The sequence below is a fragment of the Psammomys obesus genome, unplaced genomic scaffold (genome assembly GCF_907164565.1).
Source record: "Psammomys obesus unplaced genomic scaffold, mPsaObe1.curated_primary_1811, whole genome shotgun sequence".
Classification (NCBI taxonomy): Eukaryota; Metazoa; Chordata; class Mammalia; order Rodentia; family Muridae; genus Psammomys; species Psammomys obesus.
The window spans coordinates 47,160,818-47,187,623 of NW_026596051.1; the positions used below are offsets into that span (position 1 = coordinate 47,160,818).

General features: G+C 37.5%; 1 protein-coding gene across 1 annotated transcript in view; it reads right to left on the reverse strand.

Annotated features, from left to right (window-relative positions):
* Pds5a (PDS5 cohesin associated factor A) overlaps positions 1-26,806 on the reverse strand; it is a 90,971-nt gene that overhangs the window by 53,498 nt on the left and 10,667 nt on the right. Inside the window, exons 3-7 of the mRNA XM_055623911.1 lie at positions 12,933-13,136; positions 11,296-11,382; positions 10,771-10,868; positions 3,974-4,100; positions 2,478-2,558 (exon numbers count right to left, since the gene is read on the reverse strand). Of these exons, the coding sequence (XP_055479886.1) occupies positions 2,478-2,558; positions 3,974-4,100; positions 10,771-10,868; positions 11,296-11,382; positions 12,933-13,136 (597 nt within the window). The remainder of the gene's footprint in view (positions 1-2,477; positions 2,559-3,973; positions 4,101-10,770; positions 10,869-11,295; positions 11,383-12,932; positions 13,137-26,806) is intronic.

The following is a 26,806-nucleotide window of genomic DNA, read 5'->3' on the forward strand; positions in this document are numbered from 1 at the left end:
TCCAGTTCCAGTTCCAGGTGATATAATATTGGCCTCCTCCAAGGGAATTAATTGCATTCATGTGTACCCACCCTCCACCCCACTGATACTACTAGTGCTGGAAGAAAAAATATAATATGATAGTGTAAAAATTATCAATCACCTATATAGAATGCTTGTTACCTTTTATATTGATTCATTTTTATTTGTGTAAGTGTGTGGGTATCTTGAGCATATGCCAATGTGTGACCACGGAAGACAGATGTGTGGCCTTGAATACACTGGAGGTAGAATTATAAGCAGCTGTGAGCTGTTGGGACATGGAAGCTGGGAAGGGAATTTGGGTCCTGTCTCAAAAAAAAAAAAAAAAAAAAAAAAAAATCCAAACCAAACCAACCAACCAAAAAACCCAGTTCTATGCAAATAAATATTTATTTTTAACATCATAAAGTTTTATGTATTTCTTCTGAAAAGTAAGATAAATTAAAAGTCAGAAAATATTCATATTTAGCATAGGGTCTCTAAAAGGGGTCTTTTAAAATTTGTATTTATAGGTAGCTGGAGAGATGGCTCAGTAGATGAGGGCACCAGTTGTCCTTCCAGAGGTCCTGAATCCAATTCCCAGCAACCACATGGTGGCTCACAACCCTCTGTAATGGAATCTGATAACCTCTTTTGATGTGCATGAAAAGATAGAATGCTCATAAATGTAACATAAATAAATAAATCATTTAGCATAGTGTTCAAAATATATACAACTGGGGATGGAGAGATGGCTCAACAGAAAAGAACACTGGCTGGTCTTCCAGAAGACTCAGAAATACCCACATGGCAGTTCTCAAACATCTGTAACTGCAGTCTCAGAGGATAGGATAGCCTCTTTCTGACTCCTATGAATACCAGGTACACATATGGTACACAAACATACATTCAGTCAAACCACCCATATACATAAATTAAACGAACACATGAATATACACAAATTAGCATGGGATGACACTTATGGAAGTGTATCTCAACTTATTGATGGTTTATTTCTGAAAACAAGACACTCAAGGTAACCTACTAAAATCTTAACTTAGTAACACATAGCAATTTTACATAATTTAAATTAATAATCCCTCTTTTTTACAATGAGGCAATTCCACAACAGTAGTATTACATTCCCAAAAATGATCTATAAAGAAAAACACTGATAAAACCTTTAATACAAGGCAATAAGGGAAAAGGGAATGTGTCAATTTATAGTCATTTGTAGTATTAACAAAAAGATGAAACACGGAACTAGACATAAAAACGAGATGTCCAAGAGTATATTTGTAAAAGAACTGTTATTTTAAGGCAGTAAAATTATAAATTTTTATCAAATTCGACTTCTTGACGAAGTGAGATTTATGTTTGTTAATTACTTTTCTATTAAAATAATTTATTAATTTATGCACCTGCTTGTATATATTAGGAGGCGTGCTTGTCAATTTTTAAAATTTTTTATTTTTTGGTTTTTCAAGACAGAGTTTCTTTCTATAGCTTTGATTATCCTGGAACTAGCTCTGTAGACCAGGCTAGCCTTGAATTCAGAGATCCCACCTGTCTCTGCCTCCTGGGTGCTAGGATTAAAGGCGTGTGCTATCATTTCACATCAATGAATTTTTAAAGACAATATTTTTTCTTTTATTTTTTACTTTTTCTTTTTCTTTTTTTTTTTTGAGACAAGGTTTCCTCTGCTGTCCTGGAGACCAGGCTGGCCTCCAACTCACAGAGATCCATCTGCCTTTTCCCTCCTAGTGCTGGGATAACAGCATGTGTTTCCACACCTGGTTAAAGACACTATTTATAAAGCTGGAGCAACAGCTCAGCAGGTAAAAGTCACCTGCTCCAAACCTGATGAGCTTATAGTTTGATCCCCAAGACACAGTGAAAGGAAGAACAAAACTGACTCCTACAGGTTAAACTCTACCCCCCAGCTCCTCTCCACACTGTCTCTTAAAACATATTTACAAATACCTGCTCAAAAAGAAGAAAGAGGGCTTCAGAAGAACAAACTTAAAGACACAAAGAAGAAAATGTATACAGATAAGGACAGAAATCAAAAGGTGGAGGCAGGCAGATCTCTGAGGCCAGCCTGATCTATCTAGTATGTCCCAGGCCAGCCAGAGCTACATAGTGAGACCCTTTATCAAAGTGGGAGGAGGGACATACAGAGACAAAGTCAAAGAGTTGGAAGGTAAAATGACAAGTGTGAGTACAGATGCAGAAGAAAGGGTGAGAAGTATAGTTAGATTTTTAAGTCAAACCCATCACTTATTCTGGTCTGAAGACATTTTGTTTTTAAGTTTATGCTATATTTCTATAGTTTTGGTCATGTTCACATGCAAGCTTTCACATTTTATCTGAATAAAACTGTTAACATAATAAATATATTTGTATGTGAATGATTCTAATAAATTCATATAATACCTCAAGAATTAGAGTTCTGAAATGTATACAGAAATACATACATTGGCAATGCATGCTTCAATAGTCTGGACCGTCCTTTTCAACAGGACTTTTGCAAGATCGAAGGACTGTTTATTTAAGTTCTGAAAAACAAAACATGGAAAGCTACAAATGAATTGGTGAATTAATGAGACAGCATCATTTGAACAGTAAGTATGCAAATATACCAAAACATGAAAAAAGGGAATTCCATTAGTTTTACACAGAAGGTACCAAATGAACTCAACAAGTCAAATACTAAATACATTAGACAGTCAAAAGTAAAGCTATGTAAAGCTTTACTAAACTAAAACATATGCCAAGGTTTTTGAGTGTTTGTTAACCAACATGAAGTTACTACACACTTATCCTAAATACACCCTGCCTCCAAACCACAAACCACCATGCTAAATATTTCATTGTTTAATCAATGTGTACTTGGAGAAAAGTCCTGGGGATGTGATGCAGTGGAACAGTAGATTGATCATATAACATTCATGAGGCCCCAGATTCAAGTTCCTGAACTACAGAGACAAAGGAGTGTGGAAGTCCCTTGACCAGCTGTATTTTCATCCCCCCCCCCCCCCCCTTTTTTTAAGACAGGGTCTCACTATGTAGCACTGGCTGGCTGGCTGGGTACCTATTAACTAGATCAAGCTAGCCTCATAGATTTGCCTGAGTCAGTTTCCCAAGCCACTACAGCAAAGGTGGGTGTGAGTCGTCACAGCAGATCACCTGTTTTTGAAATGAGGAATATTGTTTCCTTAAGTCCCAATGCACTATAACAAATTAAAGGATGTAAGAAAGATGGTAGCCATTGCATATATTTAAATTTTAAAACTTACTGAAAAAACAATTATTGTTTTAAGAACACCTGTTAACATAGATTCTACTGAATCTGTTAAATAGATTCAGTCTTATTCATCCTGTGCCTCTCAGAAAAAGCTGGAAACACTATCCTTTTGAGGCCAGTGGTTGACAGCACTGGCTGCTTTTGCAGAGGATAGGAGTTTTATTCCCAGCACCTACATAATGCCTCACAACAATCTCTAACTCCAGGTCCTCTTCAGGCCTCTATGGGCATTGCAAACACAAAAAGTACACATACATGTAGGTAAGATACCCATATACATTAAGTAAACAAAGAAAGAAAAAAAAACCTTTCAAATACTTTAATCAACTTATCTTCTAAAGATAACAGCTATGCTGGGAGCAATGGTGCACACCTGTAATCCCAGCACTCAGGGAGGCAGAAGCAGGCGGATCTCTGTGAGTTCAAGGCCAGTTTGGTCTACAAGGCAAATCCAAGACAGTCAGGGTTGTTACACAGAGAAACCCTATCTCAAAATAAAACAAAACAAAAAAAAAATTTAAGATAATAGTTAAAAGACTAATATGAGCAATTCTAGGGTCAGAATAGGAATTATTATTCCAAACTGCAAATGGACAAGAGCCAGTAACTGATTTCTTTAGGTAAGTTGATCTTTAATGATCTTAAATATCTTGATTCTATGCATACCTTGTGTGCAGGAATGAGGTTGATAAGAATAGAATCCAATAATTCTTGAGTAACTCCATCACCTTCCATGATGATAGAACTCATCAAGTCTAACATGTGCATTTGTACCTTCTTATTGTGGTTATTGCTAAAAAAAAAAAGGAAGAAAAAAATTAAGGCATGTAGAAAGACAAACTTCCCAGGAATCTGTTTTCCTTCATGTACTTGTTTGTTTACTGGTGACAAAGTTTTGCTATGTAACCCAGATTGTTCTCAAACTCAGGTTGTACCTCCCCACCCTCTTAAGTGCCACCATGCTTGTTAAAATTTTCAGTTTAAAGCAATAATCTTAAGACCTGGAGGCAGAGACCTATAATCCTAGTTCAGGATACTGAGACGGGTAAATCATAGTTTAAGGAAAGCTAAACTTATTAGGCAAGATTCTCTGTAGGGGACAGAGTAAGGATGGGAAATAATAGCTCAGCAGTAGATCCCTTACCTAACACATATGAAACCAGGGATTTAATCACAGTACAACATAAACAATCTAAGGTGTAAAAAAACTTTTACTTGAGAGATCCATGATGACAATGGCAAAGAAAGTTCAGCTGTCATATTTACTTCTCCCCAAGGCCTGCTATGATAACTGAACCATGTTATTATAAAGTACTCTACCAAAACAAATACCACCCTACTTTCTAATGACATATTCTCTACAATTCAGTTACCCATATATATTTACATACAATAAAGAAATCCCTTTAAAATGTATAACCTATAGAAAAATGTAACCTATATTCTATAGTATAAACACAGAGGTTTAAAACAAAACTGAAAGACTGAAAGGTTTAAAATATTTCCTGAAATTAAAAAATAATGTTTGACCCATTTAGCATTTAATGATGAATGAAAACATATAAACTTGTAAAAGTTGGGGAGTGTGGGTTGCCATACTGTTACAGTTTCCCACAACTCTTAGTTCTTTCGCATGTACTCTCCAAAATATCTTACATAGTTTCAAAATGGCAACTGTGAAAGACTACTGAGAACACAATTCTCAATGTGTCTGTCTAGTGTGTGTGGAAGGAGAATGTGCTAAAGAAGAGTATAGCTATTCAGCTTGATGTAAAACAACACAAAACAAAAATTTGACTGCTTGGTTCTCAGATCCATATATCCTTAAGGGAAGGATACAGAGAATACAGAGAAGACAGATTAAAAAGGCCTTAAAAACTTATTCCAAGCCAATCTTGGGGATGCACGCCTTAAGTCTCAGTATGTGGAGGGCAGAAGCGGGCTGTGGATTCAAGGCCAGCCTGGACTACACAGTGAGTTCTAGGTCAGCTACACAGTGAGAGAAAGAGAGAGAAAAAACAAACAAAAACAAACAAACAGCACCTTACAACGTTCAGAGTTCTGAGTAAGCAACCATGCTATGAACCCAGGAAAGATAGCCCTGATGGTTCTCCCCAGAATCCACACAGAATAAAGTTTGTAGAGCTGCATATCAGTGGGCAAAGAACTACTCAGAAATCAAACTCAAAGAATCCAGGGCTTACTGATCAGCACATGCATGTGAGAAAGTTCCCTCTTTGTATCTGGAGAATAATCTTTGTACTTCGTATGAGAGTTTGGAAGAGCAGTCAAAAGAAGATAAGACCAGAGTCTAGAAACTAAGGAGCCCCAAGTACAAAACTAAAACAAAGCCAGAAGTTCTATAATATATCATAATCAAATTTGCTGAAATGAATTATCAAGTATTACTAAGTATACAGTAGATTTTGTGTTTGAGGTTATAGAAGGAACAAAATTGTTAAAGACAGTAGCCATAAATTTCAAAAGTAAAGCCTATGAAATGGTGGTACAATGTAAACAGTGGTGTAAATTGTACTTTAAAATTTTTTTATGTGTGCATCTATGTATAACATATACATGTGTGTACAAATACTCATTAAAGCATGGATGGAGACAGGTCAAACTCACAAGCCACCAACTATTTTGGGGGAGGTGGGTCCTCTCACTTGACTCACCAATAGGCTGGTTGACTAGAAAACTCCAAGTTCTGCCTGTCTCTATTTATCCAGCATTGAGATTAGAAGCATGTGTCATTGAACCTAGCTTTTCTACATGGTTTTGTGGTTTAAACTCAGGTCTTCATAATTGCACTTTACAGCAAGCATTTTACCTGGTCATCTCCCCATAAACTGTTTCTGAATGTCACTTTTTAATGATGTTCCAGGATTGGTCTATCTGATCAATCCTGTAACCTAGATTTGCCTATGCATCTTGCTTAGCCAGTAAGACAGAAGCTCCTGAAGGATTACAAAGTTCTATTATTCTACAGCTTGCTTTTCTTGACATTTTTTTTTTAAAGTTTACTGAGTATATGAAGATACTGGGTCCGGTCTGATAGGTGATAAAAGACATTTTTATTGTTCCATTAACTCAACCAATTGCCAGGTGTCCTGCTAAATAACTACAGACACAACAGACCAGACTGACAAACTGCCAAGCCCAGAATCATGGGCTGAAGGAAATGGTGGATTCTTACACTATCAGACTCCTAGTACATTCTTTTATACACAAAATAAATACAAAAGTAATTTTTGTCACTTGTTCAAACGACTTTCTGGCAGTAAAATGCCACAGGAAGCTCTTACGATGTAAATGATTTAGCTTCCAACTTTGAACTAACCAAATCTGTTTATTCTAGTTAACAGCAAATCTTCATTACAGCAAAGAAAGAAAAAAGTTTTAGAAATGCACTCTAATATGCAACCTCACAAAGCCACATCCTAAAAGGTTAATTCTTTTGGATACAATGAATTAATGAAATGAATTTCATCTACTTCTTCCTACATGTCTTAATGTGGTAGAGAATTTAAAAGTAACACAAGACTGGTCTCAAACAAATAAAGAAAAAGTTAAAACAAGACATACTTGCATATAATATAATGCTTTAAGACACATTTCATAGATGTTTGCTATAAACAAATAATAAAACTACTGGATGGAAGTCAGTTTGGACTCTCCTGACCAGTAACTATGCTGATTTTCTTTTTTCTATTAGTTTCTCCAGTCTATGAAAAGCTGATTTAAACAATGTTTATGCCTTTAACGAGTCAGGGGTATAATTCAGTGGCAGAGCATTTGCCTAGTATTTAGTAAGTGGTGAAGCCCTAGATTCCATCTCAACACTTTCACAAAATACATATATTACTTACTTATATACATACATACATGCATACCTCAGTCCAAAAAGCAGACATAATCAACATGAATGGACTAATCTGTTCTGCTCCACAGTACTTCATTGTTTCATGTCTCATGCCTTTTACACAACAACAGTACTAGTACTTCTACTGGTTAAGTTTCTTCAAAACAAGGGGTAGGATACCTCCTTCTGACTTATTGGTTAGGGAAGCCCTAGAGTCAACCCAGCAACACAGACTATTTCCATTGCTCCTAATTATCCACTATAACTAGATAAGACTCTACCCCTGAAGACACAATATACTTTGTTTGCAGGACAAAGAGAAGTCCAGTTGGAACTGATATTCCCTATCAGGTAGCTTTCATAGTGCCAGAAGGTACAATGCAGGCAGCTGAGCAAGAATAGTCACCAGTGTGATTACAGAATAGTGAATCCTGAATGCTGCAAAACTGACAATACCCACAAGTACAATAATAGTGGCCTGAAAATTATGAGAGTAGCTAATTGCTTTCTGACTGAGACCTATTCCATAGGAGAGAATACTTGTCCAGTATAATAAATCTGGTCAAAAGTCCATGGCTCAGAAATTCATGGGCCCTGAGGATGATAGGTGATGAGAACTTACTCTTGTCGTTTTGTTAAATAGAAATGTGGTCAAACTGTGACCTAAATCTTTATGTTTATTTCCACAGAACAATGCTTCTCTAAACCTTGGCCAGAGAAGCTTCTAAAAAGTAGGGAACAGTTAATGCAGATTCATAACTGGTCAAAGTGCTGAGAATACGTGATGGCTGAGTCCCCAGCTCTAAATGAAATACCCGTACCATTTACTGCCCTCCCCAAACCAAGACGTGAGGAACATCATGTAAGAAGGGATAGAAAGGATGTAAGGGGAAGGACTATTGTGGATGCTCTCTTCTGAACGTGGCATGCCAACTGAACTTGATGAACTCATTGCTCTATAGTTACCTACACAAGATCAAGCCACAAAAATCACTCAAAATTCCAGCAGAAAGTATTCTAGGCCTAGGTTATGTTGTACAGAGGCTAGAAGCTTCCAAGATCAGGCCTAGGTTAGCAGGAGATAGCAAGTCCCAAGAAAACAATTATAAAAGCTCCTTTTAAAAATGGCACTCAACATAGTTGGTAAGAACATCCAACATGATTGCATAAGAAAGCCCACAAACGCTGCAGAAGCAGAGGACATCTGAAAGAAACATCGTAGGGTACAGGAGACATCTGACAAAAAGCAGCAGAGGAGAAATCCAACTGGGATCATCTCCAGAGAAGATTCAGATGCCCAGAGAGACTAGGGAGACCTCAGAGTAGCAGGAGCGTTGAGCCCAGGGCAAGGAATGATGCAGAAGCCTCTGAGACATTGAATCACAGTAGGCCACCACTAAAAGATAATTTTAATTATATAGACAGAACTTTCTTTCATTAAAAATGGGAAACCATTTCAGATCCCTTCAGAACCAAGAATAGGAGCTGAATGATAGAAACATTATTTGAAAAAGCCACTGCAATACTCATTGCAATTATGACCACCCTCGGAATAAAACCCTCTCTACCGTCAATTGCAATCTTTATATTTTTCCTCTCAAAAAAGGTTGAACAAATAGCTGTACAACAAGAAAAAATAGCTATGATAATACAAAGGCTTCAGAGACAGAGACAGAGGAACTAGGAAAATAGGAAATGCTAAATTATGAACCTATGGTACCTAATGAAATTGAGGATCAAAGTAGACAGCCCATTGATAATGGATAAGAAGCTTGGCTCTCTGAAGTGGATGTTTTAACATCATAATGGAACCCAGGGAATATGTTATGTTGGGGAAGAGGTTTTGCCTATATTTCCATAAGTGATTAAAGACTGTAAGTTGCATCAAAATTGACAAAGATCCCATGTGAATAAGAGAAGCTTCCAAATGAAAGGTATGACTCAAAGAAGAGATGCAAAAAGACAACAATGCACACAATGCAGAAAGTAGATCCCCCTACATGAAGACACCTTAACAAACCAGTTGAAGAGGGAGAGATGATCAGGCTGGCAGATTGGAAAACCTTGATGCCGAAATGGACTGCTTGCTGAAAGACAGATGATCAGGACTGCAATTATGGAGGATCATCTCATCAATGGCTGAGTGGATCTTCATAAGGACATTTGTACTATTAAGTCTGTGGAATTGATAACTGTTTCTATTGTAAAAGTTAAACTGTGTACGTTTTTCTTTTACTTTTTTTTTTTTTTTTTTTTTTACTGTGTACAATTTTTACTTAAACAGAAAGGGTGAAGTCATAGAGGAATTTTAATTCAGAAAATGGCTGCTCTGGCAAGAGATCCTGCTGAAATACAAACATACCTTTAATCTAGGAGTCAGAAGCAAGCAGAACCAAGTTCAAGGCCAGCCTGATATAGAGCAAGTTTCAGGTAAAGAAAAGCTTAGGTCCAGGCATGGTGGTACACGCCTTTAATCCTAAACAATGAAGGTAAAGTTAGTTTGTAGAAGCAAGCACCCATGTTTGAAAGTGATGTCTAAATGAGTGACAGAAAAAGTAAAAAATCAGAGAAAGATCTGACAGAGTAGGCTACATCCAACTTTCACAAGAAGAGAAAGGGAAGTTACTTAATGGGCAATGCAAAGAGAGACAGAGAAAGGAGGGTGGGTAGGCAGTTTTACCAGGTAATAGAGAGAAAGGTTACATAGAAAGAACACAGGTGAAGATGAAACAAGCCAAAAAAATGAGAAGAAGCCAGAAGCTTAGAACAGATTGCTGGAGTTAGTTTGAGGCCAAGCAGAACAATTCAGAGGCTGAGAGAAAAGTTAGACTGAATAAATTGGCTGGGAGAGGAGTCTGAACTAGAAAGGCTGATTTGAACCAGCCAGCCCAGAGTTAATTAAGAACAAGAAAGGGTAAGCATAAAATCTCAGATGCTGAAAACATTCTAGGCCCAGGTTAGATTGTATGGAAGCTAGAAGCTTCCAGGACTAGGCCTACGTTAGCACACAGAGGCAATAATTTCTCCCTAGACAACAACTGAAACAGGCAAATAAAAGTTCCTTTTACACAGGACTCAGTGTAAATACCAGGGAGAGTGGGGATATATTAAAAAGGACATGAAGGTATGTATCCTGAGGGTAAACATAATGTGTGTGTATGAAATTTTCAAATAAATAAATTTTTAAAAAAATTCCAAGAACTCTGTTTTATGATCCTCTATTATTATTTAGTCTCAAACACACAAAAAGATTCAGAAAAGTCAACCAATTAATCTGTATCATAAATGTTTAAGGCAGTGTAAAGCCAGGCTCAATCCTAATAATCCCTATGACTCAGGAAGCTGAGACAGGAGACTTGCTGCAAATTTAAGACCAATCTGGCAACTTAAGTTGCAGTTCTCTCAGAATTATAAAGTAGCCCCTATCTCAAGGAAATAACTAATTGGTTCAATGGTAAGGACATGTCTCAAACAACAGGATTTCTTTATTTCCACCTCTGCATCAACTTTATAAATCTAGGGAGTTTATATAGCAAAGTATACTACACTTTAATACATACAATAAGAACAAAAACAAGCTTTAAAAAAAAAAAAAACTTACTTGATTACTGAGAAGAGAGTCCTAAAAAGCTGAATAAAAATTTCATTGCAATCTTCCAACTCAAAGCAGATGTTATATGATTTAACCCAAGCTAAATTCTTAAATCAATAAATAAAAATAATTGGTTAATCACATATACGAAGAACTGTTACACAAAAGCACATTGGTATAATTTAATTTTTATAACTAGGATTCATGATAGTAAAGTCTACAAAGACTCAATGTACACAATTACAAGTTATTCTAATCTTTAAAGACATGACTGGTGGCATCAACTTTCTCAAGTTGAAAAGTAGTGGTTAGGAGTTATTACAAATATATATCTATATATACATATATAGAAAAATATCAAATGTCAAATTAGTTTTTCAGTAGATTTACTTTTATAAATAGGAGAAAACATATTTCTTATAAAATATAAGACAGTTTATTAAATGTTATGTATAAAAGTTTCACTTTATATCACAGTTATAAGAATTTGCAACAACATGGAATTACATTTATTAAATAAAGTATTATTTTTACCTCTAATAAATAAAAGTATCTATTAAACTGTGGACTCTTTGTATCTTCCAAACCTTTTAATTGTCTGGTAATAAAGAGAAATATGTCCTGTTAAAAAAATAAAAAATGAAAACTATATTAGCTGAGACACTGTTACTTGTCATATGCAATATACTAAGTGCATACCTACATGTATACAGAGGTGTAAATATATAAAAGTAATTGCAAACTACAAAAAAGAAAGTTTTCCTTAGGCTGTGGAACAGCCTAGTCCATTATTTTAAATGACTGAAAAAGGTTAGAACCAACAAAACAAGATCCTTTTCAAGTAAAACTTTAGGTCTTCTCATTTAATACATTCTCTGTCTTAATACATTCTCTTCTGTCATAGAGCTCTGGTCATTCACTGTCTCTACTTTCATCGTGGCAAACTTCTGTCTTCATCTTTAAGAAATTTAACAAGACTTTTCATTAATACTCTTGACATGTAAGCAAGTAGTTTTCAGCCCATGGTTTTTATTTGATATATGACAACAAAGTTGTATGGAACAAACCCAAGATATTGATGTGAGGGCTGAATGATGTTTTCATTCAAAAGGCATTAGTATGGTACAAAATGACTTGTTTTACTGTGATCCTTAAAGTGGATGCTTTTAATGTATTTTGTGTTTTTCTTCATATACATATTCATGATAAAGTTTATTCTATAAACCATGTACAGTATGACATGAATAAAAATAACCACAAAATAAAACATTATTAAAGTTATTAAAAGGGCCATTATTAAAGTATGTCTTGAATAGAAACACTAAGACACTACTCCAGTTGCTCAGGTAACCAAGTGATTCACTAAGTGACTCACCAGACAGATGGTATATGTCTCAAGAGGAATAAAGTATGACAGTGAACTGCATTATAATCCTCAAAACACTATCAAATTGAATTTATGGAATGTTATTTCTGGAATTACGCACTTAATATTTTGGAGCATGGTGGATCACAAGGGACTGAAAGTATAGAAAGAGAGGCCATACTAACTGTACTTAAAAAGGGGAGATGGCTCAACGGTCAAGAACACTTGGCTTGAGAACCTGAGTTTGGTTCCCAGAACCTACAATTTGGTGGCTTGCAACCACCTGCAACTCATTTTAAAAACTCCAACATCCTCTTCTTACCTCTGCAAGTATCAACATGCAGGCATACACAACATACACAAATAAAGCTTTAAAAACAACAGTCCGAAGTTTACAGTTTTCCCAGGAATTATTCAAAAGTAATATATACAATCAGTTCAATAGATCACTTTAAAAACTATTGTTTTGAACAAAGGTAGAACCACCAAAATGAGCATTTTGAATATTTAATTGTCGGCATTTAATAACCTGTAAGGGCAAAAGTTATTTGAATAGACAATTCTAGTATATTATCAGTTTACTATCATTAAGCCTTATTTATCATTTACCTCTATTCAATTTGGCTTTCCTGATGGACTAACAGGAAGGTTAAATATGAACAGACCAGGACAAGTTCTGATCTTTACCTTTCAAAGCCTCATTCTGTACCCATCATTTCTGTAGATGATAATTATATGAAACCTATGATCAAAACCCATGTTTATTTGACAAAAATAGAAGTAATTCTGTAAACACTGTATTTACCTTAAGTTTATCGTGGGAAGTATACGGAGCTTCTGGGGCATAGATTCGGAATATATCAGCCAAACAACATGCTACGAGAAGGCGCACATCTTTATTAGGGTTCCTGAGAAAAAATTCAGATGCGAGATGCAAGGCTAGTGGCAGATACTGTTGCTTTTCATCTTCTGAATCCTGATCCATATCCATAAAAGTTTTCACTACCATCTGTAAAAAAAAAAAAATAATAATATCAATCTGTAATATTTAGTAATCAGTAAGAGATATCCCTTCTTCCCTTCTTTTTGTAAGTCTGCGAAAATAGAGCTGGAAATGTATAGGCTAGTGGTAGAGTACAAGGTCTTGGGCTCACTCTAAACCACCACAAGCATGCATAGCCACGCTCCCTAAAATATGGACCATAATCATGTAAAGCATGGTCATGTAAATCATGTAAACCATAGCACACATACCCTAAAATATGGACCATAATCATGTAAAGCATGGTCACAAAGAAACCTATGAAAAAAAAAAAAAAAAAAACAAGTAATCAACTTGTAGGTTACTCAAGACCCCTTATTTATTTACAACAGATTTTCTTAAAGGAACTTAAAAACTTCCATTAGTAATCATATTTAACTATTTATTTAGATGGGATCTTGCTAAGTTGTCAGAGCAGAACCAAACTCCTGGCCTCCAATCATCTTTCCCACTTCTTTGGATTCTCAACCAGCAGGAACTAGAGGTGTAAGTCCACATGCTTGGCTTTCATACACACACAAAACTTACTAAAAAGGTTTTAATCCCATATACACAACTGATCTGATTATTTAGCATCTTTTATATAATTTTCATTTCATAATCAAAGTTGCATTATATAGGCTCCTTAAACCTACTTCATTTGAAATTTTATTGACCTATATATAATTCAAAACCAGATTTAAATGTTTCATGTAATTGTTACTGTCTGATTGAAAGTTTTAACTATAAATAAATTATGCTGAGTTTCAGACCAACTTGAGCTACAGAGCTAGTTGGAAGTCAGTTTGAGTTATATAGCAAGACTCGGTCTTGTTTCTACTTTTCAGAGTACACAAGAAAGGTGCAATTTTTTTCATCTATTGCTAACAACACCCCCCCCCCAATGAAGCACCTTGAAACAGTAATTATGTACTTATCATGCAGTTAATATTGGGAACACTGCTTAGGCTTGGAATTTCTCAAAAGGGTACACTATGACAAAGATGTCATCTGAAGCATCTGAAGCCTTGAATGAGTCTGCAGGATATTTCAGTACTAGCCCATATTCATGGTGGCTCTAATTTATACTATTTCATCAAAGGAATGAGGTTCTCTCCATGGCCTCTCTAGGTAGCTACAAAATAAGCAAGTGCTATGACTTCTGCAAATATCCTCATAGTTACTAAGGTCAGAACTACTCTGTATTAGAAAAGACTTCACAAAAAATATAGGAAAACAGATATAATTTCAGGCAACCTTGAAGATGACTATAATGTACCAACTATATTTTATGTCAACTTGACACAAACTAGGTTCACCTGGGAAGAATCCTTTTCTTTTTTAATTTTATTTATTATTTTGTATATGAGTTATGTATGGTGCCCTTGGAGACAAGAAGGCAGCACTGGATTCCCTGACACTGTAGTTACAACAGGTGGTTGTGAGCTGTCATGTGGGTCTCTGGAACTGAACCTTAAGCCTTCTGCAAGAACAGCTGATGTTCCTAATTGCTGAACCATCTCTCCACCCCATGTAAGAAAATCCTAACCCCCCCCCCCCAAAAAAAAAAAATGCCTCCAAGGGACTGGCCTATAAGTAAGTCTGTAGAGCTTTTTCCTGATTGATGTGGAAGCACCCGGCTCACTTGGGTGCTGCCTCCTCAGCACCCCTCCATGATGCAGGTGGTCCTGGATAATGTAAGAAAGCAGGCTGAACAAGCCAGAATTCAGCACTCCTCCATGATCTCTGCCTCAGTTCCTGCCCTGACATCCCTTTGATGATGAACTATGATATGGAACTGTGTGTAAGCTTCCTTCCCAAGTTGCTTATGGTTATGGTGTTTTGTTACAGTAATAGAAACCCTAAGACACAAACAATCCCTCATCTTTAGATCTAATGTGGTTCTTTCTTTTTCACAATGGCTCTGGGTATGGCCATATGACATATTTGACTAGAGGGACATTAGCTAGCTTGATGGAGTTGGTAAGTACTAGCTTACCGAGGCTATAATGGTCCTTATGGGAACACAACTCCCATAATATTATGAAGCATCTCTGTCTAAAGCAGACAAGCCACATGCAGTACCCCGGGAAATTAGACCTCACAAAGGCCATGTACAGGAAAACAAGGAGAGTGATATCCTTCTACCTAAAGTTAAGCTTCAAGAAAACATGCTTTTACATTCCTATGGTTTATGTATCTATACCACAGTTTTGATTTCTGTAGCGCCCCCCCCCCAAGCGTATGGGTGTGCTATACAGAGAACCGAGAGGCTTGGCAAGTTTTGAGGGAGCTCAGAGCCACAGTGCTGGGATTAAAGGCCTGAACCACCACATCGGGCCTAGGTTCAGTTTATTAACTTTTTTTCTTTATGGTTTTGCAGATTGTGTTCTAAGAAGTCTTTGCCCAATCAAGTTACAAAGATTTTCGTTTAAACTTACTAATTAAGTTCTATAGTTTTAGGCCAGACATTGATCTCTACAGTTCCCTTGGGATTAATTTCTATATGTGCTGAAAGTTTTGGGTCAAGTACCATGGCAACATTGCTGAACATACACACACCACCACTAACTCTACCACAAAACTGTGATCTGAGGTTGGAATTACAGGCCAGCTACAAAGCTCTCCTGACATTTATTTGGCTCTGGGTATCCAACTGCCAGTACTCACATTTGCCCAGCAAGTGCTTTAAACACTGAGCCTTTTCCCAGATGCAATTACTGTAGTTTTACCGTGTATTTTGAAAGCAGATAGCATGTGAGTTGTCTACTCAGTATGAAAATGGGGCTGGATAGTGGTGGTGCATGCCTTAAATCTCAGTACTCATGAGGCAAAGGCAGCAGATCTCAGCCTGGTCTATATAGTGAGTTCCAGGACAGCCAGGGCTACACAGAAAAAACCTACCTAGAAAACCCAAAAAAGACAAAACAAAACAAAAAAAGAAAGAAAGTTGGGTAAGAGTTTAAATAAAAAAGAAAAACACAGCTGGGCAGTGGTGGTTCACACCTTTAATCCCAGCACTTGGGAGGCAGTGGCAGGTGGATCTCTGTGAGTACAAGGGCTGCCAGGCCTACATAATGAGTGAATCTCTACATACATATAGAGCCTCTCTCTACATACAGCGCTGAATCTCTCTACAATGCTACATAGAGAGACCCCACTTCAACCTCCCACCCACAAAAGAAACATGTAGTGGTGGCAAAAATATAAAATGGTATTATTGTGAAAAATTTCAATAAGATGAAGACACAGGTGCTAGAGAGATGGCTCAGTGGTTAAAAGCACTTGCTGTTCTTGCAAAGAGCCTGACTTTGGTTCTTAGCACCCATACTGGTCAGCTCATAACCATGTATAACTCAGTTCCAGGGAATCCAATGCCCTCCTCTGGCCTGCCTCTGCAGGCACCAGACACATATACAGTATATAGAGATGCATGCATGAAGCAAAACATACATACACATGGCTCAGTGAGCAGAGCGCTTGCCTAGCGTGCCCTAAGTTTAATCCATAGCACTACATAAGCCAGACAAGGTGGGAATACCTGAATCCTAACTCTTGGGAGGTGGAAGCAGGAGAATCATCCTCAACTACATAACCGATCAAAACTAAAATGCAGGCTCTTGTCCAGACTACCCTGTATACCCTGTCTCAATCCACTGTTCTGCCTCAGACTCCTAAATACCAGGAACTACAGGTTACCCAGGGTACTTTTAAATACTTAACTGAAAATATCACATAAAGACTCATGAATAATTTCTTATTATCATATTAAGACTATCTCAAAATTGGGGCTGGAAAGATGATTCAGTGGTTAACACTTGTAGAGGACCTGGGTTCAATCCCCAGCACACACATAGTAGCTCACTCCTGTCTGTACCTCCAGTTCCAGGGGATCCAATGTCCTCTACGGGACTCCTCAGGCTTTGCACACAAAACACTCTATTCATAACTTAAAAAAATGAAAAACTAAAATTTTTTTGGAATCTCAAAATTGGAAATATCTGTTCATCAAAAAGTAAATGACAAGTGGGCATGGTGGTGCATGTCTTTAATTCCAGAACTCCAGAGGTAGAGGTATTTCTCTGAATTCAAGACTAACCTAGTATACAGATCCAGGCAAAGGCACTTTATCACCAAAAAAAATAAAAAATAAAAAACAACAGCAAACAAGTAAAAAAATACCCAGACAACTCTCATACTGCTTATTTGTTGTAGTAAATTTAAAAAATGAGTATTGTGTATATATTATTTATTATTGGCTCTAAGATTATCACAGAGGTATTATCTAACCCACTATCATAAATAATAAGACAAAGATACCTGTTAAGATTTATAATTGTCTCATTTACCTTGGGTCAGGCAGACATTTCACTTACACTGTCTCAATATCCTCACCATCCATCTCCCAGCCCCCACCCAATGCCACCCTCCTTAACCATCCACCTTCCTTCCATCTTATAAATACTCACTTTTATTTTTCATCTGGGCCTTTCTAAGCCATTATTGGAGTCCTCCCTCTAGGCCCATATGATTTCTTCTCTACTCTAACCCCTCATGGCATCCTCCTTCCTTCTCTCTTCCCATCTGTCTGATTCCTGTGATTCTCTCTTGAACCCAAAAGCCAGGAAACCTTAGCCATGCCTACCCCACTTTGCCCTGCCCAGGTATAGGCTGTTTAATCAACCAATCAGATATAATGACTTAGGCAGGTTTACAAAACAAGGATAGGTGTAACTAGATCTTGAGGCCAATAATTAGCATCAGACTAACCTCTAACAAATATTCATATAAATGAATACTAGCTGGCAATTACCTGTATCAATCTTTAAAATATGATGCAATGAAGTCTGACATAGAAAACTGACAAGACTAAAGGAGATAGGGGTAAAATTCCTGAGGATGACAGATATTCACCGTCACAATGGTAGTAATGATGTTAGAAATGAATGCACACACACACTTTTGAATATATATATGTGTGTCAAAGCTTATCAAGTTGTATGTCATGACATCAATTCTCTGACATCAAGTGAGTGACTCAACAATAACTTTCTGGAGTTAGTATAGATCTCACAAACTTCTGCAGCTGGAAAGATGGCTCAGCAGTTAAGAGTGCATGAATTTCATTCCCAGGAACATGGTGGCTCACAATTTGCAATGGGATCTGATTCCCTCTTCTGGTGTGAATGAAGACAGGGTACTTATATACATAAAATACGTGAATAAACAAATATTAAAAAAAAAAAAAACTTCTTCACCAGATTCTCCTCTGCCACTTGAGATGCCAGCCACAGTCTTGTGGAAGCACAGTACTTCTGACAAACCAGCTACAAATCTAGGGTTACAACTCCTTCAGGTTCAGTAATTTGCTAAAAGAATAAACAATGTGTATCATTTACAGTTTTATATTAAAGGATGTAACTCAGAAAGTCAAACTGAATGGGCAGTGCTTAAACTTAAAATTACTTTTAAGAATTTTAAGGGCTTGAGAGATAGCTCAGTGGTTAAGAGCACTGACTGTTCTTCTAGAGGACCTGGGTTCAATTCCCAGCACCCACATGGTAGCTCTCAACTGTCTGCAACTCCAATTCCAGGGGATCTGACACATTCATACAGACATAAATGCAAGCAAAATACCAATGTACATAAAATAGTAAGAATAAAAATAAAAAAAAAAGTTTAAGGCCTCTTATCTGTAATTTTTTCACTTGGGAGAGAGAAAGATTCACCATAAGATGAAGGATAGCCTGATCTATGTAGTGAATTCCCAGACAGACAGCAAGGCTGTGTCTTAAAAATAAGCAAACAAAGCCCTTTGGTAACCTAGGGCAGAATACAATGAGGATGTTGAGTATCTCCTTCCAAGTGCTCATGTGCTAAAAGAATGGTTTCCCAAAATCATGCTAATGGGCTATTCATTTGCTTCTCTGTTGCTGTGATAAAACACTGACCGACCAACCTGGGGGAGGAAAGGGCTTATTTGGCTTACACTTCCAAGTCATAGTCCATGGCTGAGTGAAGTCAGGGCAGAAACGAAGGCAAGAACAAGGAAGAATGCTGCTTACTGACTTGCTTAGTTTCTACACCTCCACTCTCAACCTCCTTTTCTTTTTTGAGACTATAAAACCCTGGCTGGCCTGGACTACTATATGTAGCCCATCCTGGCCTTAAAGATCTTCTCAGAGATCTTCTCCTGCCTGTCTCCCAAGTGCTAGAAGTCTGTTAGCTTTCTGAGAGGCAACTGTCTTGTCCTTGAAATTGGTATATCATTTACTTTACTTGCAAATGAAATAAAAACCCTGGCTGGTTTCTTTCTTGTGAGCTTGTTTGAAGGTTCTAGCAGGGAGCACAGCTACTCATGTACCCAGAACTAAAGAGTGGTCCTCCTCTATGTTGGGAAGGTTGTCCTCTTTGACTGAGCACACAGCTTCCGAAGGGACGCACATGGAGTGGCAAGGGAGGAAGGGAACACCTGCCTAACCAACTAGATCAGCCAAATCAACCCCAGTAATCAATGGGGTGACAGATGTCACAGTCAGATCGCCCTCACAGCCTGGTTACTTTCTCTTAATTTCTTTTGTTGTTGTTAAATGGATTAAGAAATAGAGGAAGGAAAAAAATTGAGATTCCTTTAAACAAGTATGTATATGTGGAAAAAGACAGATGGAATTAATTATGGTCAAAGCTGTAAGAGCCAGAGGAAAATCAACACAGGAAAATTCCCTAGAAACAAGATGAAAAGGAGACTACCAGGGAATGGAGACAGTGGCCATGAAACAGAAGCAAAGCTTTCCTACACCAGGTGTCACTTCCACAGGCAGGTAGTGAAACAGGAACTAAGTAGCCAGTTCTTTGAATAGCTTAACAGAATTAACAACTCTCGCTAGCTAGATTAACCAGGAAGAAATTACTAAATTCACATTCAAATGAAAGATATATCTGACTGTACAAAAATAAAACAATTATAAAATACCAACAAGTTACATAATGGATGAAACGCACAAATTCCTAGGAAATCACAAACTACTGAAATTAACAAGAGAAACAGAAAATGTGAATAGATAGTAGTAGATAAATGCACAAAAAAAGATACAGGTTTGTTATTGGTGAGTATTACTTAATGAGTGCTTTAAAAGTACCAATTTTACCAAAATTCTTCCCTCAAAAAGTAAAGAACATTTTCAGATCATTATAATCTGATTTTAAACAAGACAAGAAAATTACAAGAAAAATAGTATCTCTTATGAATAGAAATGCAATAATCTTCAACAAAATACTGACAAACCAAATTCAGCAACTCGGGTTGGTTAGTTTTTGTGTCACCATGATAAAAGCTAGAATCATCTGGGAAGAGGGAACCTCAATTGAGAAAATGCTTCCATCACATTAGACCATAGGGCAAGTCTGTGGAGCATTTTCTTGACTAATTATTGATTTGTAAAGGCCCAGCCCACAAATACTCAGGAGGCCCCGAGTTGTGTAAATAAAGCAAACTAAGATCGAGTCACAGTGTTGCATGCCTTTAATCCCTGGACTTGGGAGGCAGATGCAAATGGATCTGAGTTCAAAGCCAGCCATAGTGAGTTCCAGGATAGCCAGAGCTACATACTACGATCCTGTCTTAGGAAGAAAAAAAAAAAAAAAAAAGGCAAGCAAGCAAGCTGAGTGAGCCATTAAGAGTGAGACAGCAAGCAGCACTCTTTTATAGTCTATGCTTAGGCTCCTGCCCTGCTTAAAGTTACTACTGCTTTGGCTTCCCTCAATGATGGAGGTATAAACTGTTCTCCCCAAGCTGGTTTTGGTTATGGAGTTTACTGCAGCAACAGAAAGCTAACTAGAACACACACACACACACACACACACACACATATATATATATGTGTGTGTGTGTGTGTATATATATATATATATATATATATATATATATAATTTACTATGACCAGGCAAGATTTATATTAGGAATGCAGGGTTGGCTTAATATCTGAACACCAAGCAACATAATCTAATATAAAACAAAATCATGCAAAGATGCAGAAAAAAATATTTCACAAAATCTATTATTTTTTATGATAAAATAAAAAAACCTCAAGAACTATGAGGATGGAGAGATGTTTCCTTTTTGACATTCTGCGAGAGAAAAGAATCAAGGTAAAAAATAAGAAACTATATTCCAAAGTATATATTGGAATCAACAGGGAAGTGGCATCACAGAGCAAAAACTTGGGAAAACAAAAAGGCAACATAAGAAAAGTAGGAAATAGTTTATAAATTACTATTCCAATTCTGTCTACCAACCCAGGGTGAGGAGGGTAAAGACAAAATCAAAAGCTAAGACTTGCAGCTCTGTGACAACTGAGTCTTAACAACCAGAGAGACCCGCACTTCTCAGAAGCCTTAAGTCCAGTGCAGAGATTTATATGTGACATTATTGATTCCTGCAATGACAGACCAGCACTGGAGACGTAATCAACTTACTGCTGCCCCCTATAGCTTGGAATGTATCAGCGTGGCACCATCATGGAGGGCACCTGTTTTTCCTTTGGTTTGTTTTTGAGGACTGGGCTATTCTAAAACTCTATAAACAAGTCAGGGAGCCTACGGACATCAGACTACAATATATACATACAGGGAAAGCACAACAGACAGCTTGGAGAGAGACAGAAAGGGCTGACCGTGGGCCCAGTGAGTTGGAATAGCAGAGAGCTCAGGCTATAGTGGCTGACTGTTGGTGATCCTGCCCTTTCTGCCAAGGAGTAAAACCAATTATCTGTGGACTACAATGGAGAATATGAGCTCTGAGTCACGTCCAGATATTGCCCAGCCTCTCATGCTACCTCATTACCAAGTACAGTTTGCTGCACAGCAGAATAGAGACCCCTAAGCCCAAGCCTGGTGAATCTGGATCACTGCATTTCTGCAGCTTCCTCCCTTCAAAGGATGGTTTACAGTAGCCAAAAGGCATGAAAACAGTACCTGGTTCCCTCAGATCTGCTCTCGTGTAAAGCTCAGTGCTGTCTTCTACAGCTCATATGTACTCAGAGGACATCCCTCAACTTGGCCATCTGCTGCTCCCACAACCCACCCCCAATTGTGAACAAGCTATTAGACCTCAAGCCAGTGAGAACCTGACCAGCCCATAAACCTACAGCTTGGTGGAACAAGCAGTGGCAAAGAAACTTCCAAAGATTAACCAAAAAGTACAAAGGCATTTTACCGATTGGTTTTGTTGTTGTTTTTTTTGGTTTGGGTTTTTTGTCAATTTGACACTAAAGTCACCTGAAAAGAATTTCCTTCCCTAGATTAGCCGATGGGGCACTTTCATAGGTGTTAATTAATGTAGGAGGGCCCAGCCCACTGTGTCTTCCAGGCCTCTAGGACTGGGCCATATAATAACAGCAGCTAAGCAAGCAAAGAGAAGCAGCCATTCCTCTGTGATTTTGGCTTCTACTTCTGCCTGAGTTTGTGCCCCGACTTCCTCAGAGATGGATTGTGATCAGGGTATGTTAGACAAATAACTTCTTTCTTCCCCAAGTCGCTTTTGGTCAATGGTGTCTATCAGAGTACTAAAAGCAAACTAGGAAATTTGTTATAACTACTTTTAGCAAAGTAGTAGGATTAAAAAAAAAAAAAAAATCAGTGTTTGTGTGCAGTAACTAGTAATCCCAGCACCAGAGAGGTGAAGACAGAAGGATCAGCAGTTCAGATCACCCCTGGCTAAACAGTTAAAAAGCCTGTTTGTACTACATTAGACCCTGTTCTGGAAAAAAGGAAGGAAGGAAGGAAGGAAGGAAGGAAGGAAGGAAGGAAGGAAGGAAAAGATAGATGGCTCATGATTAAGCCATCATGATCATCTTAAGATGATTAAGAGCATTTTGTTGTTGCTCTTGTAGAGAACCCTGATTTGGTTTCTAGCACCCTCAGGGTGGCTTCGTAACCATCTTCTGTTTTTTGTTTTGTTTTTCAAAACAGGGTTTCTCTCTGTAGCCTTCTCTGTCCTGGACTCACTTTTGTAGACCAGGCTGGCCTCAAACTCACACAGATCCACCTGCCTCTGACTCCTGAGTGCGGAGATTGCAGATGTGCACCACCACGTCCAGCTTCACAACCATCTTTAACTCCAGTTTCAGAGGATCTGAAGCCCTTATCTGACCTCAGAGGACATCAAACACACATGTGGTATACACACATACAAGCAGATAAAACACTCTAGAAAATAAAATAAAAATTTAAAAATATCTTTAAGGAGGCTAGAGAGATGGCTCAGAGGTTAAGAACACTGTCTGTTCTTCCAAAGGTTCTGAGTTCAATTCCCAGCAACCACATGGTAGCTCACAACCATCTATAATGAGATCTGGTGCCCTCTTCTGGTATGCAGGCATACATGCAGACAGAATGTTGTATACATAATAAATAAATAAAATCTTAAATACATATATATATTTTAAAAAGTGAGAGAAAGAAAATAATCCTACCTAAAAATAGGAGCCAGGAAAATGGCTCAGTGGGTAAAAGCATGTGCTGCCAAGCTGGAGACCTTAGTTTGACCCCTAGGTTCCATGTGGAGGAAAGAAGAAAAGACTCCTACAAGTTGTTCTTGCCCTTCATGAGCACACAACTTTAAAAAGAAAAAGAATCTAAATCCTACAAATAACCCTAATGAAAAAGGTGAAAGATTTATTTCTACAATGAAAACTGCTAAACACTGAAGAAGGACATTCAAGAAGATACCATAAGACAGAAAGGCTTTTAATGATTAGGGATCAGCAGAATTAATGCTGTGACAGTCATATTACCCAAAGTGATCTACATATTCCATGCAATGCCAAAACTCCAATGACTGATTTTACAGAAATAGAAAAACCAATCCTAACATTCATATGAAACTATAAAGACCCAGAACAGCCAAAGCAAGTTTAAGCAAAAAGAGAAACTATGGATACATTAAACCCTTGTTTTCAAATTACACTTCAAAACCACAAACAGAAAACATGTCACTGACACAAAAATAGACTTAATTGATGACCAATGGAAGACAACAGAGGAATCAAACACAAACCAGTCCAATGACAGTAATCTAATACTTGACAATGGTGCTGATCTTCGTAGTATCTGCCTTTAACCCCAGGACACCACGGGCAGATATAAGAAAAACATGACACAAATAAGAAAATATATATATATATTAATTTTTGTTAATAGACAAAGGATTCAATCATTTTTCCCAAGAAAGATGTACAAATTGCTAATCAACACATGAAAAGATTCTCACCAGAGAAAAGCAAAGCAAAACTACAAGGAAGCTGGTGGCACACATTTCTAATTCCAGGGCTCAAAAGGCAGAGGAAAGATCAAGAGGTACAGCCTTAGGCCAGCCCTGGGTATATACGAAATTGTCATGGACTAGGATGGTAATCCCAGCACTTGGAAGGCAAGATGCAGAAGCAGATGAATCTATGTGAATTCAAGGTCAGCCAGAGCCACTCAGTGAGACCCTATATATTAAAAAGCCAGGCGTGGGTAGAGATGCACACCTTTAATCCCAGCAATTGGGAGGTGCACCTCTCTGGGTACTAGGCCAGCCTGGTTGACAGACAGAGTTCAGGAAAGCCAGGGCTACATACTAAGACCCTGTCTCAACATAAAAATAAAAATAAATCATTTTTAAAAATAAGCAATCACTGCCCTAGAACATGAAAGCAAAACTATATTATGACATCTGTATAAACTTTAGAGCCTGACTTTTGTTTTAAAAAATTTAATTATGTGCATAAGTATTCTGCCTGCATGTATAAATGTGCACCATGTATATGTGCTTGATGGCCACAGGAGTCGGATCTCCTGGAATTAGAGTTATGGATGGTTGTGAACCACTATGTAAATACTGGGAATTGAACTCTACAAAAGGAAAAAGTGAACACCAGGAAAGAGATTTTTATCTACATCTTCTATTACTGATAAATATTAAATCCAAGAATAGATACAAATCCTCAGAAATTTTCTATATCGAGTTCCAAACTAAGAATTCTGATTTCCAATTAATTAGAGATCAAGGATTCAATTAATACTTTGACTTTCATCACTCATCACAGAATGACCATGTGCCTCAACCTGCTCCAGAAAGACCAAATTCATACTTGTGGTCTCAGCTTAGTTATTGAAAGCACCTCTCATTAATTTATCTCACTAGTGTTCATCTTTATCAAACCTTAGTAGCACCTGGAACTCTCATTTCAAAATGTTTTATTTCCAGGACCCTTAACTGTACAATTTCCTTTTGTAAGAACAGGTCTAATAGTCAGGCGGTGGTGGCACACACCTTTTATCCTAGCACTCCAGAGGCAGAAGCAGGTGAGGCCAGCCTGGTCTACAAAGCAAGTCCAGGACAGCCAAGGCTACACAGAGAAACCCTATTTTGAAAAACCAAAAACCAGAAAAACAAACAAAAGAAGTCTACCCATGAACTATTTGTTTATCCTCAGTAAATCTATTATTTTTCCTTCAATATGAATTCTAAATCTCCAATCAAATTGTATAGTCACTCTTCCAAACGATGTGGAACTAAACAGTTATTTTAATTGTGCTCTAACATGATGCTCCCGAACCAACGCCCTGGACTTCATTAAGCTTCAGCCCTGGATAGTTTCTACTGGTTAAAAATACCATGCCACTGTGCAATACATAGAATTCTACTCCAGTCTCCAAAACTAACCTCTTGCTTCTAGCACAGAAGGATACAAGCTAGATTTTGGGTTTGCTCAGATGTCAGGTATCAATTCAATTCTGCCTAAATTAAATGTTATTCTTCCTGTGGCTGTAAAACAAAGACAGAAACATAAATCATGTAAAATTGTGGTATTTAGGCATAATAGAAACAAAGTGCCAGTTCTGGTATCAGCAGAGGAAAAAAAAAAATCCCATACTTCATCACTTCTTCTAAGGTTACTATTTTAATACCTCTTGAACTGAGATTTGTTTTATAACTGGAAGCAGATGCAACGAAAAGAAAACGTACAACTTATCCTCATACAAATTTCACTATGAAAACCCTGTGCTACTAAGCATAGCATTTACATGTAATCCAAACACTTGAGGCAGGAGGATCACAAACTCAAGGTCATCCTCAACTATACATGGCAAATTTGAGAGCATATAGGGTTACATGAAACCCTATCTCAAACAAACAAAACAGAAAAAAAAAAAAATCCGTACCAGTTAACCCTAACCCTGATGATAACATTATTGAGAAAATGCATACAATGACTAGGTTTTAAAAAGATGAGGAGCTGGGTGTAGAGGCCCACATCTTTAAGCCCAGAGGCAGAGGGATCTCAGTGGGTTTGAGGTCAGCCTGATTTACTAGAGAGTTCTAGCAAAGCCAGGGCCACATAGACACATTGGCTCAAAAACAAACAAACAACAACAACAAAAAAGAGGAACCAGTAAGATGGCTCCGTAGGTAAAGGCATTGCTTCCAAACCCAGATTTGAACTCAGTTCCTGGAACCCACATGGTAAAGAGAAAGACAAGTCGTCTCCATAAGTACACATACACAAAAAATACAATTAATTAAAAAGTTTTAAGTGGGAAAAAAAAAACAAAAACAAGTGAAATGCTGCAAGCTAATAATCCCAACACTTAGGAGGAGCAAGTGGATCTGA